The 19,277-nt window shown below is 40.2% G+C and overlaps 2 protein-coding genes across 5 annotated transcripts in view; one reads left to right on the forward strand and one right to left on the reverse strand.

The window, feature by feature from the left end:
• LOC108492781 (protein zyg-11 homolog B) overlaps positions 1 to 10,431 on the forward strand; it is a 20,658-nt gene extending 10,227 nt beyond the window's left edge. For 3 of the 4 annotated variants that reach the window (XM_017805457.1, XM_017805456.1, XM_017805458.1), the window contains 11 exons: positions 1,283 to 1,423; positions 2,618 to 2,794; positions 2,947 to 3,011; positions 3,620 to 3,719; positions 3,801 to 3,851; positions 4,485 to 4,646; positions 4,753 to 4,800; positions 5,423 to 5,620; positions 5,714 to 5,766; positions 6,383 to 6,480; positions 8,774 to 9,092. In XM_017805457.1, the coding sequence (XP_017660946.1) occupies positions 1,283 to 1,423; positions 2,618 to 2,794; positions 2,947 to 3,011; positions 3,620 to 3,719; positions 3,801 to 3,851; positions 4,485 to 4,646; positions 4,753 to 4,800; positions 5,423 to 5,620; positions 5,714 to 5,766; positions 6,383 to 6,480; positions 8,774 to 8,964 (1,284 nt within the window). In that variant the 3' untranslated portion in view covers positions 8,965 to 9,092. Of the gene's footprint in view, positions 1 to 1,282; positions 1,424 to 2,617; positions 2,795 to 2,946; positions 3,012 to 3,619; positions 3,720 to 3,800; positions 3,852 to 4,484; positions 4,647 to 4,752; positions 4,801 to 5,422; positions 5,621 to 5,713; positions 5,767 to 6,382; positions 6,481 to 8,773 lie in introns of all 4 variants that reach the window. The other variant, XM_017805455.1, reaches the window with a different exon arrangement.
• Positions 10,432 to 11,677: 1,246 nt separating this feature from the next.
• ECHDC2 (enoyl-CoA hydratase domain containing 2) lies at positions 11,678 to 18,326 on the reverse strand. The gene is made up of 10 exons (XM_017805464.1): positions 18,250 to 18,326; positions 16,937 to 17,004; positions 16,257 to 16,344; positions 15,647 to 15,733; positions 14,524 to 14,616; positions 13,837 to 13,893; positions 13,272 to 13,459; positions 12,793 to 12,843; positions 12,423 to 12,470; positions 11,678 to 11,946 (listed from the first exon to the last, which is right to left on the reverse strand). The coding sequence occupies exons 2-10, from the start codon at positions 16,985 to 16,987 to the stop codon at positions 11,869 to 11,871; spliced, it is 741 nt and encodes a 246-aa protein (XP_017660953.1). The 5' UTR covers positions 16,988 to 17,004; positions 18,250 to 18,326; the 3' UTR covers positions 11,678 to 11,868.
• Between the last annotated feature and the right edge of the window lie 951 nt (positions 18,327 to 19,277).

Consider the following 19,277-nt stretch of genomic DNA (forward strand, 5'->3'; position numbering starts at 1 on the left):
ACTGTAGGCTGTGATTGTTTTTATTTCCTTTTTTCCCTTTTTTTTTTTTTTTGGTGACCTAAATTCATTAGTAACTCTACTGAAATATTCAACTGCTTAGTCTAGATACTGCTAAAGGAATAAACAGGACACAGCACACATGGAAACAGCAGAGGTAAAATATTACTGCCTTTACAGCAGTCCAGTGAAATTTGATTATGAACACCAGGCAGATATTATAGTTAAGAACATGAAGCCAAATGGAAATACTTCATGTAGGGTATAATTGGCTGCAGAACATGTCAGTAAATATGATTGCCCTGTTCTAATCAGTAGAGAATATAAAACAAAATCCAAGATGTTTTCAGTTCTCTCTAGGCTGTAATATATTTCTGATCTCACAAGTTTAAAAAACTGTGTCTCTATTCAATACAGGATGTACAGAATGTGACACTTTAATCTATGAACATTTGCTTTCCTGTGTGTGATGTGTTAAGGAGAAGAAGTTCTGCATGCTGCCCTAGAAATTTTAAAAAACAGTGATTGCAGCAAAGATTCATTAAATAGTAGGACTGAGGAACAAACCATCCACAGTTATACAACTTACAGCTATAAATAGAGAAAATATAGTTAAATAGAGAATATAGCAGACTGGGCAGTGAAAAAAATTGCAGCCAGTTGCTGATTTAATATTCTGAACTTAAAGCTCATGTTAGTCAACAGCTCAGCTTCTAATGCAGTCTTTGCCCAACTTAGTTCATTGTTTGGTTTTCACATATATTTCAAGTCTGGTTTTAAGAATTACTTCTTTTGCAGGGAGCATGAGTTAGTTCTCTACTATGGTGCTGGAAAGCCTTTGCTACAGATACAGTTTATAAGAAACTTGATGGAGCTAAAGAATGGATTTTTTTTTTTTATTATTTTTGCTGGAACTAGAACCAGGGCGAAAAAATTACAGCTAAAACACCATCAGTTTATCAGCTGCAATGACAGAGCACTCAGTTACAAACAGTGCTTGTAGGCATTTGGGGCATCATACACAGCTTTTGGTAGGTGTGAAGTGCTACTTTTACTTAATGGTTTCATACAGTTCTGCTTAAAGACATGACTGAGGCCTAATTTTGGCTTACAACGTGACTTCTTTATGGAGAAAGTTTGCAGATTGTATAGTTCTGGATTATCCAAAGTTAAAGCAATCCAAAATATCATTGCCTTTGAAACTGCAGCTTTGCACTTCTTGCCAACAAAGTTTTTAAAGTAAAATGATGGCATCTTGAACTAAAGATTATTTCTGTGCTCACAGGTGTCAGGAGAAGCAAATGAAACTCAGATTTCTGAAGCACTGAAGCGTTACAGTGAACGGGCCTTCTTTGTGAGAGAAGCACTTTTTCATTTATTCAGCCTGACACACGTCATGGAAAAAACAAAGCCTGAAATTTTAAAGGTAAAATAATATAGTTTTGATGATTGTCCTGCATTGTTTCTTAAACTGAGCTCACCCCCAGAATCTTGGTATAAATTATTTTATAGGCTTTTACATTTTCGGTTGTGTTTGTTGAGATTAAAATTGTAATGTTAGATAAAAATTAAAGAACTATTTAAACAATGGTGATGTAGAAGATGCCCTGTAGCATTTTATGTTAGGTAAAGTGGATCTGGACTAATGTATCTAAATTAATTTTTTCACATAACTTTTAATATGGTATGAAGTTTTCTTTACATGCTGAATTCTGTCAGTAGAACATAATTGGATCAAATCAAAGGTCTGTCTAGTCTCATTCACTAGACAGAACTGTGCCTCCTGCTGATGCTCACAAACAGTAATAATAAGTGACAGTTTTGTCTACTGTCACCTTCCAGTATGACAGCAAGTGAGTAAATATCGTTGATGTTCTATACTGGGCTCTATTTTGGAGCCTAGAAACTTCCTTAGAAATCCATTCTAGGCATTGGCTTTCCATGTCTGGAACACCAGAAGTGGTTAATTTTTGCTGTGGTAAAAAGAGGTATCAGTAGGACACATGATTTTTGTTTTTCCTGTCCTCTTTGGTGTTGAACAGGTGGCCTTGAACTTGCTGGCCTCAATATCAAAAAGACTTTGTCCATAAATAATCAACAAGAAAAGTATTCCTAGGTGGGATCACAGTCAACATACCTAGCCAAAAACAATTCAGGAAGGAGCTGCAAGTAATCTGTTCTGACCTAGCAGCTGAGGATGTGATTTGAAATTGCTCATCACCAGACAAGCCACCACATTGTTACCATTGCACTGCAGACATTCTGTCCTACCTCATTCACCTCTGAAAGGGTTTGGTGATTTCAGCCCAGGGTGTAAAGCAAACCCTGGGTCTTTCTAGGAATTTTTTCCATTCCATGCAGCCTCTCTTTTGAGAGCTTGCTGCAAGCTGTGCAAAAGGACTTGGAGCACTAGAAGTTGTCAGCTTTGAATCACTGAACAGAAGGAAATGTTCCTCCTGAGAATTTAAATCCCACCAGATGGATTTCTCACTGAAATGACAGGGAGGCAAAAATTGGGTGCTGGGAGTCAGTGCTGTGGCCTCGAGCAGCAGCAGGTTGTTCTTGGGATCTGTGTGCAAATGTGTAAGTAACTAAGGTGGGCAAAACTCTTGTATTTCAGCTGGTGGTGATTGGGATGAGGAATCACCCCCTGAACTTGCCCGTGCAGTTGGCAGCCAGTGCGTGTGTGTTTAACCTGACCAAGCAGGACTTGGCAGCGGGAATGCCCGTGCGGCTTCTGGCTGACGTCACTCACTTGCTCCTGAAGGCCATGGAGCACTTCCCAAACCATCAACAGGTAAAAGACAAAATTCCTTTGTTTCCTGTAGGATTCTCTGTCTCGTGGATCTTAACAAAAGGCTCATGACCTCATGGAAATATGATTCATAGTAAGAAAACATTCTGAAATTATGTATGTTTCTGATGAAGGAATTCTTTTTCATTTCTCAGCTGCAAAAGAATTGCCTTCTTTCACTATGCAGTGACAGAATCCTTCAGGATGTTCCATTTAACAGGCAAGTTTTATGTGTCAGTTAAAATTATGTTAAATGTAGGATTGCAGAATATTTTTCTTTGTCTGTTCCGTCAGAAGCTTTGTTTCTGGTCTCGGTTTTGGTCAGCTTAAATCATTCTATTGTGCTGAATTTACCTGACCTATATTATTTTAGGCCTGTGGACCCAAACATATACCATTGAATATAGGTCTGAAAAAATCCTTTGGTATACAGGTATTTTTTACTTCAGCTGGATGGGTCTGTCACTGATGGCATGTAACAGAAGTCAGGATTTTTCTGGGCATTTCTATGGGATTTCTTTTTGCAGTCATTTTTCTACTTAAATATTTTGTCCAGATGCTTTCAAGTGTGTTGACCTGATGTTTCAGAAGATTGTGCCAAATTTTTCCTCCTTCTTTGGAAGCAATTCCTCTATACTTTAATATATAATTAGAAATAAGAGAGGCTAAGCAAACAGCTCAAAGCTGGCAGAGGCTCATGGAATACCTGCAATTTGACTGTGTTTCTACTTTTTTTGGTATGGGGCATACTTCTTCCAGTTTCTGTTGTCTGTGTACATCTTTCTTTTACTAAGACTTCTGAAAATTAATTCTATTTTTAACTTCCAGGTTTGAAGCAGCCAAACTTGTTATGCAGTGGCTGTGTAATCATGAAGATCAAAACATGCAAAGGATGGCTGTAGCCATAATTTCCATTCTTGCTGCAAAGGTATGAAATTTAAGCTTTGAGATGATAGGATAGTATTTCTAGAGTCTAAAAAATTGTTGATATGGTTTTGTTTGTTTGCAGCTTTCAACAGAGCAAACAGCTCAACTTGGCGCAGAACTCTTCATTGTTAGGGTAAGTCAGATACTTCCCTGACATCCCATCCTCTCCAGCTATTCCTGCTACCAGTATTCCTGAGATACAAAGTAAACATAAGGAGATAATCTGTTCTTAGAGTTCTAACTTGTGTTCTCGTGAAAGTTCTTTAGAAGGGAAAAGCCTAGAGATTTTGTTAGAGGTGATAGCAGAGCCAGTGGCAAGGAGATGTATTAGCACAGATGAAAAGGAACTAATGTGGAAAAACTTGACACAATTAATACAAAGTGAAACAGCAAGACTTCTCTTGATTTGAAATCCATTGTGTCAGGTGAAATATGCTCAGAGGGAGAATATTTGAAGCAAATGCTTCGTGCATTCAATGTTTGTGTGGGGTGCAGAGTTCTGTGGGTGGCTTTGTGCCATCCATAGTGGTGCTACACATGTAATTACTGTGAAAACAAAGGAATCCCTTTAGAAGGCAAACATGTTCAGAGGGGAAAATTTAATAGCTGTTTTGTTTTGTATAGTTTGACCCTAAACAAGTAGATCTTTACTCTGCATGTAAATGCCAGCTGTGGATTACCCTGGTTGGTGCAGAAGAAGTAGAGGAGCCAGTATGTATTTCAATACTCAGTCATAACTGGGATTTTTTGATTTTTATTTTTCCAGCAACTTCTACAAATAGTTAAACAGAAAACAAATCAGAATCTTGTAGATACCACCCTCAAGTTCACACTGAGTGCACTTTGGAACCTCACTGATGAATCTCCAACAACATGTCGGCACTTTATTGAAAATCAAGGGCTAGAACTTTTCATGAGAGTCTTAGAGGTGAGGAGTGCAGTGGTGGTGGTGGATTGACAACACAGTGTTCTAATTAATATGGTTTCAATAATAACATAAATGGTTACCTGTCATTTGTCTCTTTTTTCTACAGTCTTTTCCATCTGAATCATCCATCCAACAGAAAGTTCTTGGACTTCTGGTGAGACGAAAAAGAAAAATCTGGAATACATACTTCTAAATATTAATTTTGAAAGCGTTTTTTTTAACCCTATGTTAATCTGAAAAATTCCCTTATATTTTTATGTTCTTCTTTATTTTTTATAGTGTACATTATTCACAACTGACACATTTTTGGACTGTTTTATGCATTCTTCAAAAGTTTTATTGAAATTTTATGTTTACAGTAAATAAAAGGAGCTTTTAAGAAAGTACAATGAGTGAGGCTTCATGTGAGTCCAAATGCAAAAAGTAGATTGATAGTCAGTGGAATTCAAAATTGTGCACTGCTGAAGTTTCCTGAAAGTGTTTTTTAGAATGTTAAAATCAGCCTTTAATTTAGTGTAATCTGCATGTTAATGGCCTAAAATTATTTTATGAGAAAACCTGTTTGTTTTAAGACGTATTCCTGCATTAGGCTGGAAAAATTTTCAAAAGCAAAAGTAGTATTTTGGCATATGGTAGTCACCTGGACGTATGAAGATCTCATCCAGGTGTTTATATATGTTTACTGACACAATGTAGCTGAAGTTTATGTTTGTCTCCTCACACTATATTCTTTCTGTTGATATTCTCTCTTTTTTTTTGTTCCCCCCCCCTTCCAGAACAACATAGCTGAAGTTAAAGAACTCCATTCTGAATTGATGTGGAAGGACTTTATAGACCACATCAGTAAATTGTTGCACAGTGTGGAGGTGGAAGTCAGCTACTTTGCAGCAGGGATTATTGCTCACTTGATATCCCGGGGAGAGCAGGCCTGGACGTTGAGTCGCAGCCAGAGAACATCTCTCCTTGAGCAGCTGGTACAGAAATGATGGTGAATTTTGTCATACTCTCTTAGATTTTTTTCAATGTTTGTATTTAACAGTCAGTGTTCTCGGTTCTGTGTTTTGCAGCATTCTGCCATTTTGAATTGGCCAACCCCAGAATGTGAGATGGTGGCTTACAGGTAACTACTGTCTTGATCTAGAGTTTGGAAAATAAACTCAACTAGATTTAAAACTTGTTCCCAAAGCAGAGTGAGCTGCCAGTCAGACATGGTTTCATCCAGTGGAAAAACACCTATTGGCTAAAAATATGCAGTGGGCTAATTTTCCCTTTGTGACCAAAGAAGGTTAAGGACTCCTGTAAAATAAAAATATGCTGCTTTTCTGTTAAAGGTATTCAGCTGCAGGCCTAAAAAACTTAGACACAAAGATTAACTAGTAAGGTTATCTTGGCTCACACCAGATCAGCGCTGTCTGTCCTAGGTAAGAAACTTAAGGCCAAAAAGTACACTTAGATAATTGCTGGAGATCTAATACTTACATTTTCCACTGCTTTTACTCCTATTTTTAGGGAGCAGGAGGCATCCAGATCTTATGGTAAACACATAACATATCCACTATATCTGATTTTTGCTAATAACTGCCTTCAACTAGAGTTTTAGATGCAGCAGGCCAGTGTCTTAATCAGTGTCTCTCCCAGTTAACCTATAGCTGAATGAGCAGACCACATGTCACCTCTGAAGTAATGATATCTAATAGCAAAGCAAGTAGCTGTTTCTCTCCTCTTTGTTTTAATAGGTCTTTCAATCCGTTTTTTCCACTACTTGGCTGTTTCATGACACCTGGTGTCCAGTTATGGGCAGTGTGGGCCATGCAGCACGTCTGCAGCAAAAATCGTATGTATTGTGATCATATTACCCTTAAAATTCTTCTTTCTTAACATATTCACTAGCATGAAGTGGGAAAAAATAAGAATTCCTCAGATATTTGCTCCTAGTCCTCTGGAGAAGATACGTTTGGGCCTTGACTAAATGGGGCAGAAAAAGAAAGTAGTAAAAGTTCCTTACATCCTTTTTATTTACTAGAATTTTACTGTTAGGTGCCTAATATTAATTCCAAAATGTGGATGTATTAAGATTAACTACATTTTTTGCTTGCACAGGTGTTTTTATTCAGAAATGTAACTATTAGTAATGGGCAACAGATTTCTTTTAAGTTAAGAACAATGACCATAGCAGGTGTCAGTGTCTCACTGTGGGAGCAGAAATGCTGGGTAATCCTGCCCTAATCACCTTTTGCAGTAACTTGCTGGGATAGAAAGGTCAGTTCCTTAATCTTTCTTTCCCATCTACAAAATGGGAACACTAATGTCTAGTTTGTAAAATGATTTGAGAGCATTTGATAAAAGTGTTGGGAAAGGAAATAAATCTCCCAACCATATCTAAATGTAAGAGTGGACAAATGTTCCTGGCTTTTAATGTTGGGTTTTTTGGTTGTTTTTTTGATTTAAATTTTTGACATGAATGTGTGTATATAAAGCAGCTTTCCTCCAAAGTATTAAAAGTGTTTTCTGTGCCAGTTTTTAATCTTCTTGACAGCAACATATCTAGGCTTGTTTATCCATGCCACATAAATCACTATTTCTGCAGTGATAAGGCATCTATTCAGGACCAACCAATAAGATGGCAAAATATATAACTGCACACAGAATACTGTTTGCTGCTCTTTATAGAGCTCATAAATATAATGAGCTACTGTTCCCAGGGTGCTGCCCAGAAATCTGAGAGGGCTCTTCATGTTGAAGTAGGACTGTTCTGACAGAGCTGTTTTACTGGTCAGACTCTGGATAACAGATTTTGATTAAGACCCTGTCATTTCTCTCTGTCCTTTAGTCCTGTTAACTTGGTACTGTCCTATTTGTTCTATTTATTTGTAGCGTTTCTTTTGTGCTGCCCTAACCTCTGAGCTTTCAGCATGCCACAGGGGTTTGTATTGGCATACTCCTGATTTGAGATCAAGGCAGTTCCTGAAGTTTAGTTCTGATGGTAGTTGATGCCACAAGCTTCTGCACAAAGTTGCAGAGAAGCCAAATGTTTGGTAGCAAATGTAATAACCTACTCTGAGGGAAAATGTGTTTAATTCTGAAATATGTAGATTTATTTTGGGGGAAAATCTTCAGCTGTTGGTGCTTGGCTCCAAGGAGGCTTTTTCTCCTGGAGAGGAGATGCATTTTATTTTGACCCGCTCTTAGAGATGAGGCTGGAAAGTAATCTGGAATTAATGTGGTTTTTTTAATTTTTTCTTCTTTATTTTTTCTCCTTTTGCTGTTTCCCTATATCATATTCCCCTCAATGAGCTAACTTCACTAAAATATTAGTAACACTGCAGTAAATGTGATCCCCAGTGAAATGCTGAACGTCAGCACTTAACTCTGGTGTTGCATCATGGAGATGAATGGGGAAGTTGGGCCTGGCTGAGGCCTGTGGATTGCATTACAGTCATCCTGACCTTTCCATAACAACCCCTGGAGCCTGCACATTACATTCACCACACAGCTCTTTTTATAGTTCTTCTCTGCTCTCAGTGACACCAGAGCTGCTGGAGGTGCAATTTCAACTTTCTGAAATCAACAGTGAAAATGGAAGAAACCCTGGAAAGGCATTTGTAGCAACTTGTTGCTAGTTAAAGGCCACCATCAATAGTATTTGGCAAAGTGTATTTGAAGGAACTAGCCTGTTCACCACAAGCCTGTACAAATGGTGTGGTATATCTGAGACCATTTTTTGGTAACTGTTCTGTACTGAGGTTTTTGGCAAAGGTACTACTTTTACCTGAATACTCATAGACACTACAGTACTTCTTATTCCCATTTCTTATAGTTTGTATGTGTGCACTTAAAATGCCTGCAGAGGAGGTGGGGGAAAGAGAGAATCCTGTGCACATTACAGGGCACTTTCCAGTCAGTTGAGACAGGCTTGGTAACAGACCTCATTACAATCTGAGTCCTGTCCAAGTAACTCTTGTTGTGTTGTCACTTGCTTAAGTACCAGTGCACTTCTGTGGACACTTTAGGGAGTGTCCTAAATGTTGCCTGGAGACAAAAATGGATTTGAATCGGTGTTTACAGTATCTGCTACCTTTACCCTAGATAATTCTGTTTTTAATTCCCTTTCTATAATCTCGTTACAGCTGCCAGATACTGCAGCATGTTAATTGAAGAAGGTGGTTTACAGCATTTGTACAACATCAAGGAAAACGTCCAGACTGATCCCCATGTCCAAAGGATTGCCATTGCCATCCTGGACAGTTTAGAAAAACACATTATGCGTCACGGGAGACCCCCACCGTGTAGGAAACAGCAACAGAGCAAACCCAACTGAAAGCTGCAGGTAGAGGAGTGTAAAGTATTGTCTCTGTAATAATCCCTTCTGATGTGTGTGTAGTTGGAGTAATTTGTAATATATTGGTCACCATTAAAGTGATTTGCCAGTAACTGTGGTACCCAAAACCATGTGTGGAAACCTTTGCTGAACGTCAGCTTTGATGGCAACCACGTGTGTGACTTGTCAAGGGTCAGGCTTGAGCTGGTCATAAGGTGGGGTTAGTGCTGCCTACCAGGAGATGGGACTTGTACAGATCAATATGCACATCTGAAAACAAGACTTGAAGGAATATCCTGTTTTGTGACTCCTGGGAGAAAAAGTTATTCCATCCCTGTGATTGCTCTTCATAACACTGTTCACCAGTTTGGTGTTTGAATAGAACTGTGTGTGGTTGTGAGATCCAACACTCCTACAGACTAAACCACAAGTCCGTGCATGCAGGTTACAGTGAGACTTGTAAGTAAGGCGACCAAAATGTCCATTGTCTCATAACCCTTCTAGACACAAATGAGGTCTTCAGCTTCCTTTTCCTTTTGCCTGCAAGCCATGTTCTTTTGTGTTCCTTACTGCTGGAACAATGCCTTTTTGCAGTTCATTTCTCCAGAGTCCTCCCTGCTCTTAGCAAGGTGGGGACCGCATCATGTTCAGGGAAAGGGGAAACCCACTCAAGTAAAGCAGTAGAAACAGGACTAAAGTGAAACAGTACTAAAAGGATGAACTAAGATTGAGATTTTAAACTTTATAACAAGAAGGGAGTTTTGTTGTTGTGTGACTACTTTTAGTTGTGTGTGATACCTTTTGTTTTTAGAATACTTGGGAATAGGGAAAGGAGAAGGCTCATTAGAGCAAAATACTGACTTGACTTCATCATGAAGGGGATTGCATGTACTCATCAGAGGCCCAGGATATTTGGTCACCTTATTTATAAGAGACTAATGATTGCTCTCGTTTTCTGTAAATATTCAGTCAGTATTGTGCAGTGAATTATATTTCCAAGTCATGGCAGTGAGTGTAAAATACACCCAGTGTTCTATGTAAACCCTGTGTCAATGGCATTGTTTTGTGGAGTGTGAAATTTTACATGAAGATGCTAATTGTAACAACTTGTTCCTTTCTTGGTTACCTATGGGTTACAAATGATGTGTCCAATGAAACATATTGCACAGCATACAGATGCCTGATACAATGCAAGTGATGGAAGCAAACTGCATGTCCATTCAAATTCAGTTTAATTTCAGGTATTGTTTTTGTTTATCTGCTTAGTCTCTGTATTTCCATGGCCACTGATTGATATTCAGAGATACTTCTGTAAATACTTGGGAATTGAGTTTAAAAAGAAAACTTAGGTTTGGTAGCTCATGAGCAGGGATGGCTCCTTCATGATGACCATAGTTTACTATTTTTAACTCCTTCCTTCTCCCAGCTCCCATCCTTCAAATAAAAAATATCACCTCTAATCTTCAATAACATTGTGTATTTCAGCAACTTCAAAAGGTGCTCATCCAGTAATTTAATCAGTGTTTTCTCATTGTTTTTTGTACAAAAGTATAATTTGGCTATAATTTCATGTGTGTATCTGGCTATGTACAGTTTTCTCAATTCAGATAGAAATTCAACTGGCTGTAGCTTTGAATTATGAAGGTGGTTTAAAAATTAAAAACAGCCTACAAGCTTTTACCCCCCACCCTTCTGAGATGTCTGCTATGGGACTTGTATAGAGTTTCCATTACGTGAAGTGGAACACAAAACTTGTCAAAATTGGTGTTAATAGAATAAATATAAATCAATTGCTATAAGATTTTAAAATAAAGATGACAACTCTCCTTACAGTACTGTTTTTTCCTAATAATAGGAGAACTTGCTGAAAAGCATCTTAACTAAAACTGTGCAGAAAAAAAAGTACTACTCCCTGCAGCACAAAATGCAGGTGATAATGGCATCAGGCCACAGGTCTGGAAGAGGTGTCACTTCATGAAGTTCTGCAACCAGCAAGCAGAGAGATTCTGAATGATTTTTCATACCCTTATTCTTTTGCTCCCACAGACTTCAGGCAAACTGTGAGCAGAATTCTTTCAAGCTGAAAAATATAAATTACTACAAGGTATAAATCCACTAAATTTACTTGTATGTACCACTTACAGAAAGGTCTCTTCACACTCCTGTGCAGCTTCAGGAGTTTCTGCCAGGGTACAATAATTCTGGAAGCAACTTTTAAACTCTTGTATCCCACCTCTAGCATCTTTTGTGAAGGCTGAAGATCCTGACTGCTTTATCTTTTCAGATCTTTACATAGAAAACTTGCAGGTGTGCAATTTGTTAAGGTGACCTCACCCACAGAATTGTTTGGGTAACTTCTGGCACAAGTGAAACTGTGGTTTGCTTTGAGACAATCATAGCATGAAGTGACAGCCAGTTCCAATGTGGTAAGCCAGACTTAGTAAGTATATTTTGATAACCTGTAAAGTGTTTACTAAAACCACATTTGCTTCCTAATTTACTTTTGCTTGAAATCTCCTGTCTAGGGAAGTAAGCACTTTCTAAGTTGTCTTTCTCTTCGGTGTTTGTTTTTCCTAACAGTGTTTAGGTGCAGCATGTTTTCTGCCTTTTTTTTTTTTTTTAATTTCTTTATGGTGAGCCAAAGCTTCTCCATATTCCTTACTTGACATCTGTGTGAGAGCAACACTGGCTCGAGATGTACGTGCTTTAAGGATCAGGTGTACAAAGTTAAATCTTTATTGGAGGATTCGTACAGAAAAATGATCCAGTGGAGTATTCAGAAATGCAGTCCAAGGCAAGGGGTTAAGTGCACAGAATGGTGTCATAAAAATTATCCCCAAGAAATCAGTGGGTGCTCTTCAGTCCTACTTTACTTTCTAAAAATCAAGGGGAAGCTAGAAAGTGTTATTTGCCGATAAAGCGCGGTGGTCGTTTCTCCCTGAAGGCAGCCATCCCTTCCTGACGGTCTCTTGTGGGAATATTCTATATTAAAAAGAAAAGCAAAGCAAATGGTATGTTTTCCAATGACAAGTAGATGTGGTTTTAAGTCCTGGCTAATTTGGCAGTAATGGTGTAAGACTAAGGTTGCTTTTCTTTCAATACTTTAAGTCCCAACTTCCACGTTTTGCGATTAGGAAAATAGAGACTGGGTTCTAGAGTAACTCACAAGCAAAGCATCTCAGACAAAGACCGTAGAACTATATAGGAAAACAGTTTTCCCTAAACTTAATGCTTTGCCATCTTAAAATACACTGAGAGGCACATTATATTGTAATAAAATAATGTACTGTCTTGTTCCATTAGCTAAGACAGGTACGTGCTCTCAAAACTTGGCACAAAGAAGATTCCTCACAGGAGGAATCATTTTTAATTTGTTGAAACCAAAACCACTTGTAAGGCTCATCCTATAATTAAAATACAGTTGTTCCTTTCAGGAATGAATTCTGAAGGTGACCTACCTGGGCATAGCACATCCCCTCAATAGCCATCCCTGATGCAATGTCGACCTGGGGATGAGAGGGAAGGGTGAGATTTGTCTGAAGTACAGCCCTCAAAGCTCTTCATAGTTCTCAAATCAATAAACATTCACTTGTAGTACAGAGTGACCTTCACTCCTGTATTAGAACTGCAGTGTTAGTGACTAGAAGAGAAATTCTGCCCTATTAATTTTATCTTTAAAGAAAATCTTTAAAACCTCTGCAATGGCTTTAAATGCCTGGTCTAAACATAGATTATAACTCATCTGTTCTGAACGTTTTTACTGTAGTAATTTGTAAGAGCTGCTCGTATGCTTCATTCACCTCAATATTTATAAAAAAAATTTATTACCTCCATTCCTCTGTTTATTGCCAGTTTTCCCATTTTCACAGCAAATGGAGCCTTTATTAAAAAAAAAACAGAAACCAAACTACAACAAACATTTAAAATAATTAAAGCCACATTCATTCATAATAGAGGAATTGTTATGTCATTGTCCTAGCTCCAAATGACCTTCTAGTCTACAAAAATTTGCAGCAAGTTAGTAAGTATTTTTAAAAAAATTAAAAAATTGGTGTTTTCTGCAGTTCACATAATGTACATGATGAAAGGTTTCAATGTGTCCTGCAGGGCTGCATGGCTGCAGCTGGGGGTAAAACTGTCCTGTAGGTTAATCAGCTGGATGTTAATCCTTGTTCCTACAGAAATTGCATTCACAAAGGACAGTTAAGAGACTTAAACGTGAGGAACCAAGACTTCAGTATTTCACAGGAAGGAATTTCGGTTGTTGTTTGCTGTCTTTACGTTGCCCACATGAACACCACACTTACCTGGGGAAGGATTTCTTTAGCCAAAGCTAGTGCTCTCTGGTAAGCTGCATCTCCCTCGCTGTTCTGTGGCACTGAGTGATTTACCAAGCCCATGGAGAAGGCCTGTTGTCCATCAATCTGTCTGCCAGTGAAAATGAGTTCCTTTGCAAGACCTATTCCAACACATCTGGGCAGGCGCTGGGTTCCACCTTAGGATAACAGTGAAAACACCTTTTCTCATTTCTGAGAAATGCCCCACTAGTATTCTGTCTCCTTATAAAACCAGGAGGTTTAAAAAATAAAGGCATTGTATAAGCACTAGCTGATTATGTCAACATTTTTAAAGGCATCTGAAAAGCTTCAGCATCCCTTTTGAGTATTTCGATAAACAAGAAAAGGTGTAAAGGGACTTTCCTAAATTCAGATCAAGTCTGAGACGGGGTTTGGGACAGAACTCTTGATTCATTGATCTGCATCACTGTAAGATGCTACTTCTAATTTACATCCAAAACACTTAAAGTGCTCTAATGGCAAAATATTTACTGTACAGCTGAGAAGGTGTGACTGAAGATTGAGTGCAGGTCACCTGCTCCAGGAATAAGTCCTCGTGTGGTCTCAATAAGGCCCATTTTAGCTGATGAAGCTATTAAAAAAATAAATGCAGGGTTAGTTACTTTTTGATTTGTATAACTACAAGTTTTCCATACTGAACTGATTGATAAAACTACAAGCTGGCAATACTGAACTGGAACTCCATTTCTCCAAGTAGCCAGAAAGTGAGTACTACAGTGTTTCACCAATGTCCATCTCAAGTGCCATGGGGGATGTGTGGTATGGCTGCTTAGCCCAGTGTAGCAGTTTTATCTAGAACAATGAATCTTGTGTCCATACTAGATAAAATGTAATGGATGGAAGCACAGAAACAGAAAAAGAAAATCTTCCAGTCCGAACTGATTTAAATTGGGAAGGTTAGATCTAGCCAGAGTGCTGATCCAGAATTACATTCCAATAACTGTTTAATTCTACTAATAAAATTTTCTAAAGGAATACTAATCTTACCTAAAAATAGGCTTTACTTTTTAAGCATGGAAACTGCTTTTCCAATAGTAACTAAACGTCACAATTTTTGAACAAATGCTTCCTCATTTCCTGAACTGTTTTAAGTTCCTCTCAAGCTTCTGGATTCCATTAACAGTCCATTCTCAAGCATGTAAGTTCTCTTTAAAATACAGTCACTGATTGCAGGACGATTCCTACATGGAGCAACACCAACCTGCCACTCGAAGGTCACAGGCCAAGGCCAGTTCTAGTCCCCCTCCCAGCGCGTAGCCATCGATGGCAGCGATCGTGGGAACAGGCAGGGCAGCTGCAGAACACAGCACAGGTTACACACTTGTGTTCCAGAAGTTCTCTTCTGGAATTTGAATCCTTAAACTCTAAAGCTTTTTAGTCCACAATTGCCCAAGAACTCATTTTCTACTGCAACACAAAACAGGGTGAACTGTCTCCTTGCAAACTGATCACATCAATGTCCAGCTGGTGCAGTTCAACAGTCAGAGCAAAGATGCCATCCCAAGTCACTGTCACGAGGATCAGTTTTTCTGGTGCTTTTGTCAGCCAAGGCTCCTGAACTTGGTAAACACTGTTGTTACCTCACAGTTGAGCAACGTGATGTATCTGGAGATTATCTGCTTGATACCCTTCCAAATATTTTGGGAGCTGGATGCAAACTTCAGACATGTGCTACTTCTGTGCTGTAACCACCCCTCCCTGACTACTCCTGTGGGGTTTTTAATTACTGCAACTCTGATTGGTATTTTAGTCAGCTTTCACTTTGGTTTTTCTCTCTAGTGAGAGCAGAATAATTCATAAATAGGGGAAGAAAATCAGTTGCATGAGTCCATATTCCTTTCGGAAAAAAAGAAAAAAAAAAGAAGAGGGAGTGGAAGAGTTGTAGATACAAACCCAAACATTCCACAAATCCATTTAGCAAATCCATTCAGAGATTCAAATCCATGTTGTTAGGGCATTGCCATATCATGAGAGTTTCAGAGCATGTACTGGAAGTGGGACAACCAGCACAGCTCACGTTGTCTAGTACTGCCTCCCTAGGATTCCACAGAACTGGATATAAATGCTTTGCCATAGCAGGTATTTTATTTATTACACTCATGTGTGTGCACTGCTCTTGTTGTGGGTAAGGCAGTACTGAAATGCATCTTGTCCTGGGAGTGGCAGCAGGAGAGTTAGTATTTTACCAGATTTTTGTTTCAAGCATAAGATGGAGTCATTTGGGAAGCAACTCCTACATGGATAACCTGCTGGTTGTCCCCTCCTACAGCATGTTTCACTACAGGTAGTCTGGGATAACTTTTCCAACTGAAATAATCCTTTACCTATTTCATCCATGAGATTTCTCAGCCTTCTAACAAACAGTCCAACTTCTGCATCATCCATCTTTGCACGTTCTTTCAAGTCTGCTCCTAAACAATGGAGAGAAAGGTTAGAATCCAGGAAAAGACATCCAAACTGTGTTCCCTCCTGTCCCTCTCAGAGGACAGACCATTTAATTTCAGAAGTTTTGAACTACAGCATTCTGTAGAGGTTAAGTAAGGTCAGAGGAGGTCAGAGTGTGGACACTTGGGCTGCAGCAATGGGGGGTGCTCCTCTGTGCCCTATCCACAGATTCCACAGAGGAACATCAACCACTGTATGTAAGGATGACAATCCATAAAACTGGAAATAAGAACTCCAATACCAGACCACCTGTGCTTGAAGAAATGGAAAACAAATAGTGGCACCATGCAGCCTATGTGGCTCACTGTGCCACACACATCTTCATCATGGAAGCCAAGAGACAGACAGCTGAGAGAACAATGTGGTTGTTATTTGCCACACAAAAAATTGCCTATTTTTCTTTTAGCACACGTTTTCTGCTTGATCTGATCACAGTCCCAAGAGCCATCATGTTTTTTGAGCACAGTTTGCAGAGCCTTTGTTACTCACCTGCACAAAACACACCTTTCACCTGGCTCTTGAACACCACCACACGCACCTTCTCATCGAAGCGGAGCTGCTCCAGGGCACTGAACAGCTATGAGGGAGGGAGGGCAGACAAGGGGGGAAAAACTTCAGGCATAAATTAGAGCAAGCTCCTAATAATATATGATACAAGGGTTTTCTTTTTGCCCTGCAGGTGCCAGGATATTTCTGGAAATCATGTAAGTGGAACCAGCAGGATCTTTCCCTGACAGCCTCAGAATGATGTGTTTCCCCATCTCTTTTTTCCTTTGCTGTACCTTAAACTCATTCCCCTTCCTGTCAAGGCATGAGCTGGACTTTCTCGAGGATGTATTATCCTTGAACAGATCACCTGCTAAGGTGTGACAATGAGTAAGTTTTTATTGTAATTACACAAGTAAGGACATTAACTTGCATCTGAGTTAAATTAAATTAAATTAGCTAACTTCAATAACTCCAGTATCTCTGTCCAGTCCACATCTGAGATACTGCAGTAACTATCACAATCCCTTTTTCTCCAGGCTAACCTGCCTTGCCCTGGTGCCATCTCCCACTGACCTTCAGCAAGGGATAAGATTTTGTTTTACATTTCCTACAACTTTTCTTACTGCAGTTGGTTATTGATCACAATTCCAAACATACTTACAGGCCAGGTCCATACTCACTTCGTTTACAAATACTTTTCCCAGTGAATTTCTCGCGTGGGGTCGGTTCATTAGGATTTCAGCAATACCTTGGTAATAGGAGACAATTTCAGTTATACTTCATTTAGTTCTCTGACACAGTAATTCAACTGGGAACAATATCTGCATGTGCTGCATCTTCTCTTCCCTGAAAATGCATGTAAAGTATTTTCTAAACCAATCAGTTATTTGAAAAGTAGAGGTGGCACACCATGTCTACAAAACCCAGTTATGCAGAAAAACTGTAAAATTCAGCAGCACTGTAAATACTATAAGACTTAGAAAAATCAACACAACATCCAAGAACATATGTCTTAGAATCACTGCAGAAATGGGGAAAAAAACCCAACAAACCAAAACCCAAATGATCCATCTTAGATTTTTCTTTTGAATGTTACTTAATTTAGTTTTTATTGTACAGTGTTACTATGTTCAAGTACATTTCTTTAATGAAGAAAATTCTCTTGGGATTGCTGTTGGGATGAGAACAGCACAGACTGGTTACTCTCAGTTCATGTTCCAGAACCGCTAGGAAATTGCAGCTCCGTTTTATTTAAACTTAATAAGCTTGTCAGTGGAAAAGACTCCACTAAAAGTTCCTAAGTCCAGGCAGAAAAATAAGGCCAAAATATATATCTACTTCTCCCTTGCACTTGTGACTTGTAAATTATTATCCAATGGCTTCTGTGTGCTTTGGAAAGAAAAAAGATCTATCCTGTTTCCTTGGCTGGACTTCTGCTCACTTCCCAGGCACGAACGTTCTAAGATGCTGTTGCTGCTGCTGTAGGTGCACAGCTGTACTTTGCACGTGTGTATTCCTTTGCCTGTGCCAGGGGCCAGCTACTGAACCAGACACAGGTGACAGCAGCACCAGCAAAAAACACAGCTGTGGGAACTGTTCACGGGTATGTAACTAGCAAAACTACCAAGAGGTGTTTAGGAGCTCTTGCAATAGTTACACAGAAAGTAAATCCATTGGCAATCTGAACCAAAACTCAAACTGTTTACTGGCTGTCATGCATAAATGTGCACAGACATGCCCAGGTCCTGTCCTACCTTTAGCGCTGTACATTGCTGATATCAGAAAAATCTAAGGTATGCAAACCAGAACTTCCTGTGTTGAGCTCTCCTGCACCCATAACTTAAGAATATGCATCTAGCTGTTCATTTGGCAGGAGCGTTCTGGGAAACAAGTATCAAGACGTAACTGAAAGCTAAGATACGACGGACGACCCGGCTTCAACCCGCGCCCTCCCTGCAGCACCGGGTCACCGCGCCGGTCCCCGGGCACTCACCGCCGCTGTCGCCGCCGGCCGAGCCCACCAGCACCTCCGCGCCCCGGCGCGGTTGGGCCGCGGGGGTCCCTCGGCGGGCCCCGCGCAGCGCGGCGGGCACCGCCCGGCCCAGCCGCAGCATGGCCGCTCTGGGGCCGCTCCGGGGCCGCGGGGCCGCGGGGCACGGGACGGGCCGCGCCGCCTTTAAGGAGGACCTAGAGGAGTCAGTGACACAGTGACAGCCCGCTGGAGTGGAAGGGTTACTGACAAGTGAGGACCCGTGCGGTGGAAAACAAGGTAGATGCCGCCTGGATATCTGTGGAAGGCAAGAGGTGACCTCCTTTCTGTCCCGTGACGGAGCCGTGGAGATCCTCAAGGATGGCACCGTGAGGGAAGGGGAAGGACTCTTGGAAGAGTGGGTTGATGAAGGTCAGATGTTCAGTTTTCACTGTGAACCCATCCAGCATTTCAGGAAAAGAGTATGATCCTTCAAGTGACGGACCTGAAGATATCTCTGAAGGAAAAGAATCACAGAATCAATTGGATTGCAAAAGATCTCTGGGATCATCGAGTCCATCACGAATCATCACTGAGTACCATGTCCAGTCTTCCCTTAAACACCTCCAGGGACGGTGACTCCACCACCTCCCTGGGCAGCCCACTCCAGTGTCTAATCACCCTTTCTGGGAAGAAATTCTTCCTGATGTCCAACCTAAACCTCCCCTGGCACAGCTTAAGACTATGTCCTCCAGTCTTATTGCTTGTTACAAGGGAGAAGAGACCGACCCACACCTGGCTCCACCCTCCTGTCAGGGAGTTGTAGGGAGAGAGAAGGTCCCTCCTGAGCCTCCTTTTCTCCAGGCTGAGCCCCCCCAGCTCCCTCAGCCGCTCCTCATAGAACACGCGCTGCAGACCCTTCCCCAGCTTCGTTGCCTTTCTCTGGACACGAAGAGACTTGCGTCATTCCAGCTCCACTTTGGAAAAACGTCTGATGAGTCAACAAGATAGGGCGATTCGGGGGAACAGGCCAGGATGGCTGTAGGGATGGC

The sequence above is a fragment of the Lepidothrix coronata genome, unplaced genomic scaffold, assembly GCF_001604755.1.
Source record: "Lepidothrix coronata isolate B3197 unplaced genomic scaffold, Lepidothrix_coronata-1.0 Scaffold12, whole genome shotgun sequence".
NCBI classification, from domain to species: domain Eukaryota; kingdom Metazoa; phylum Chordata; class Aves; order Passeriformes; family Pipridae; genus Lepidothrix; species Lepidothrix coronata.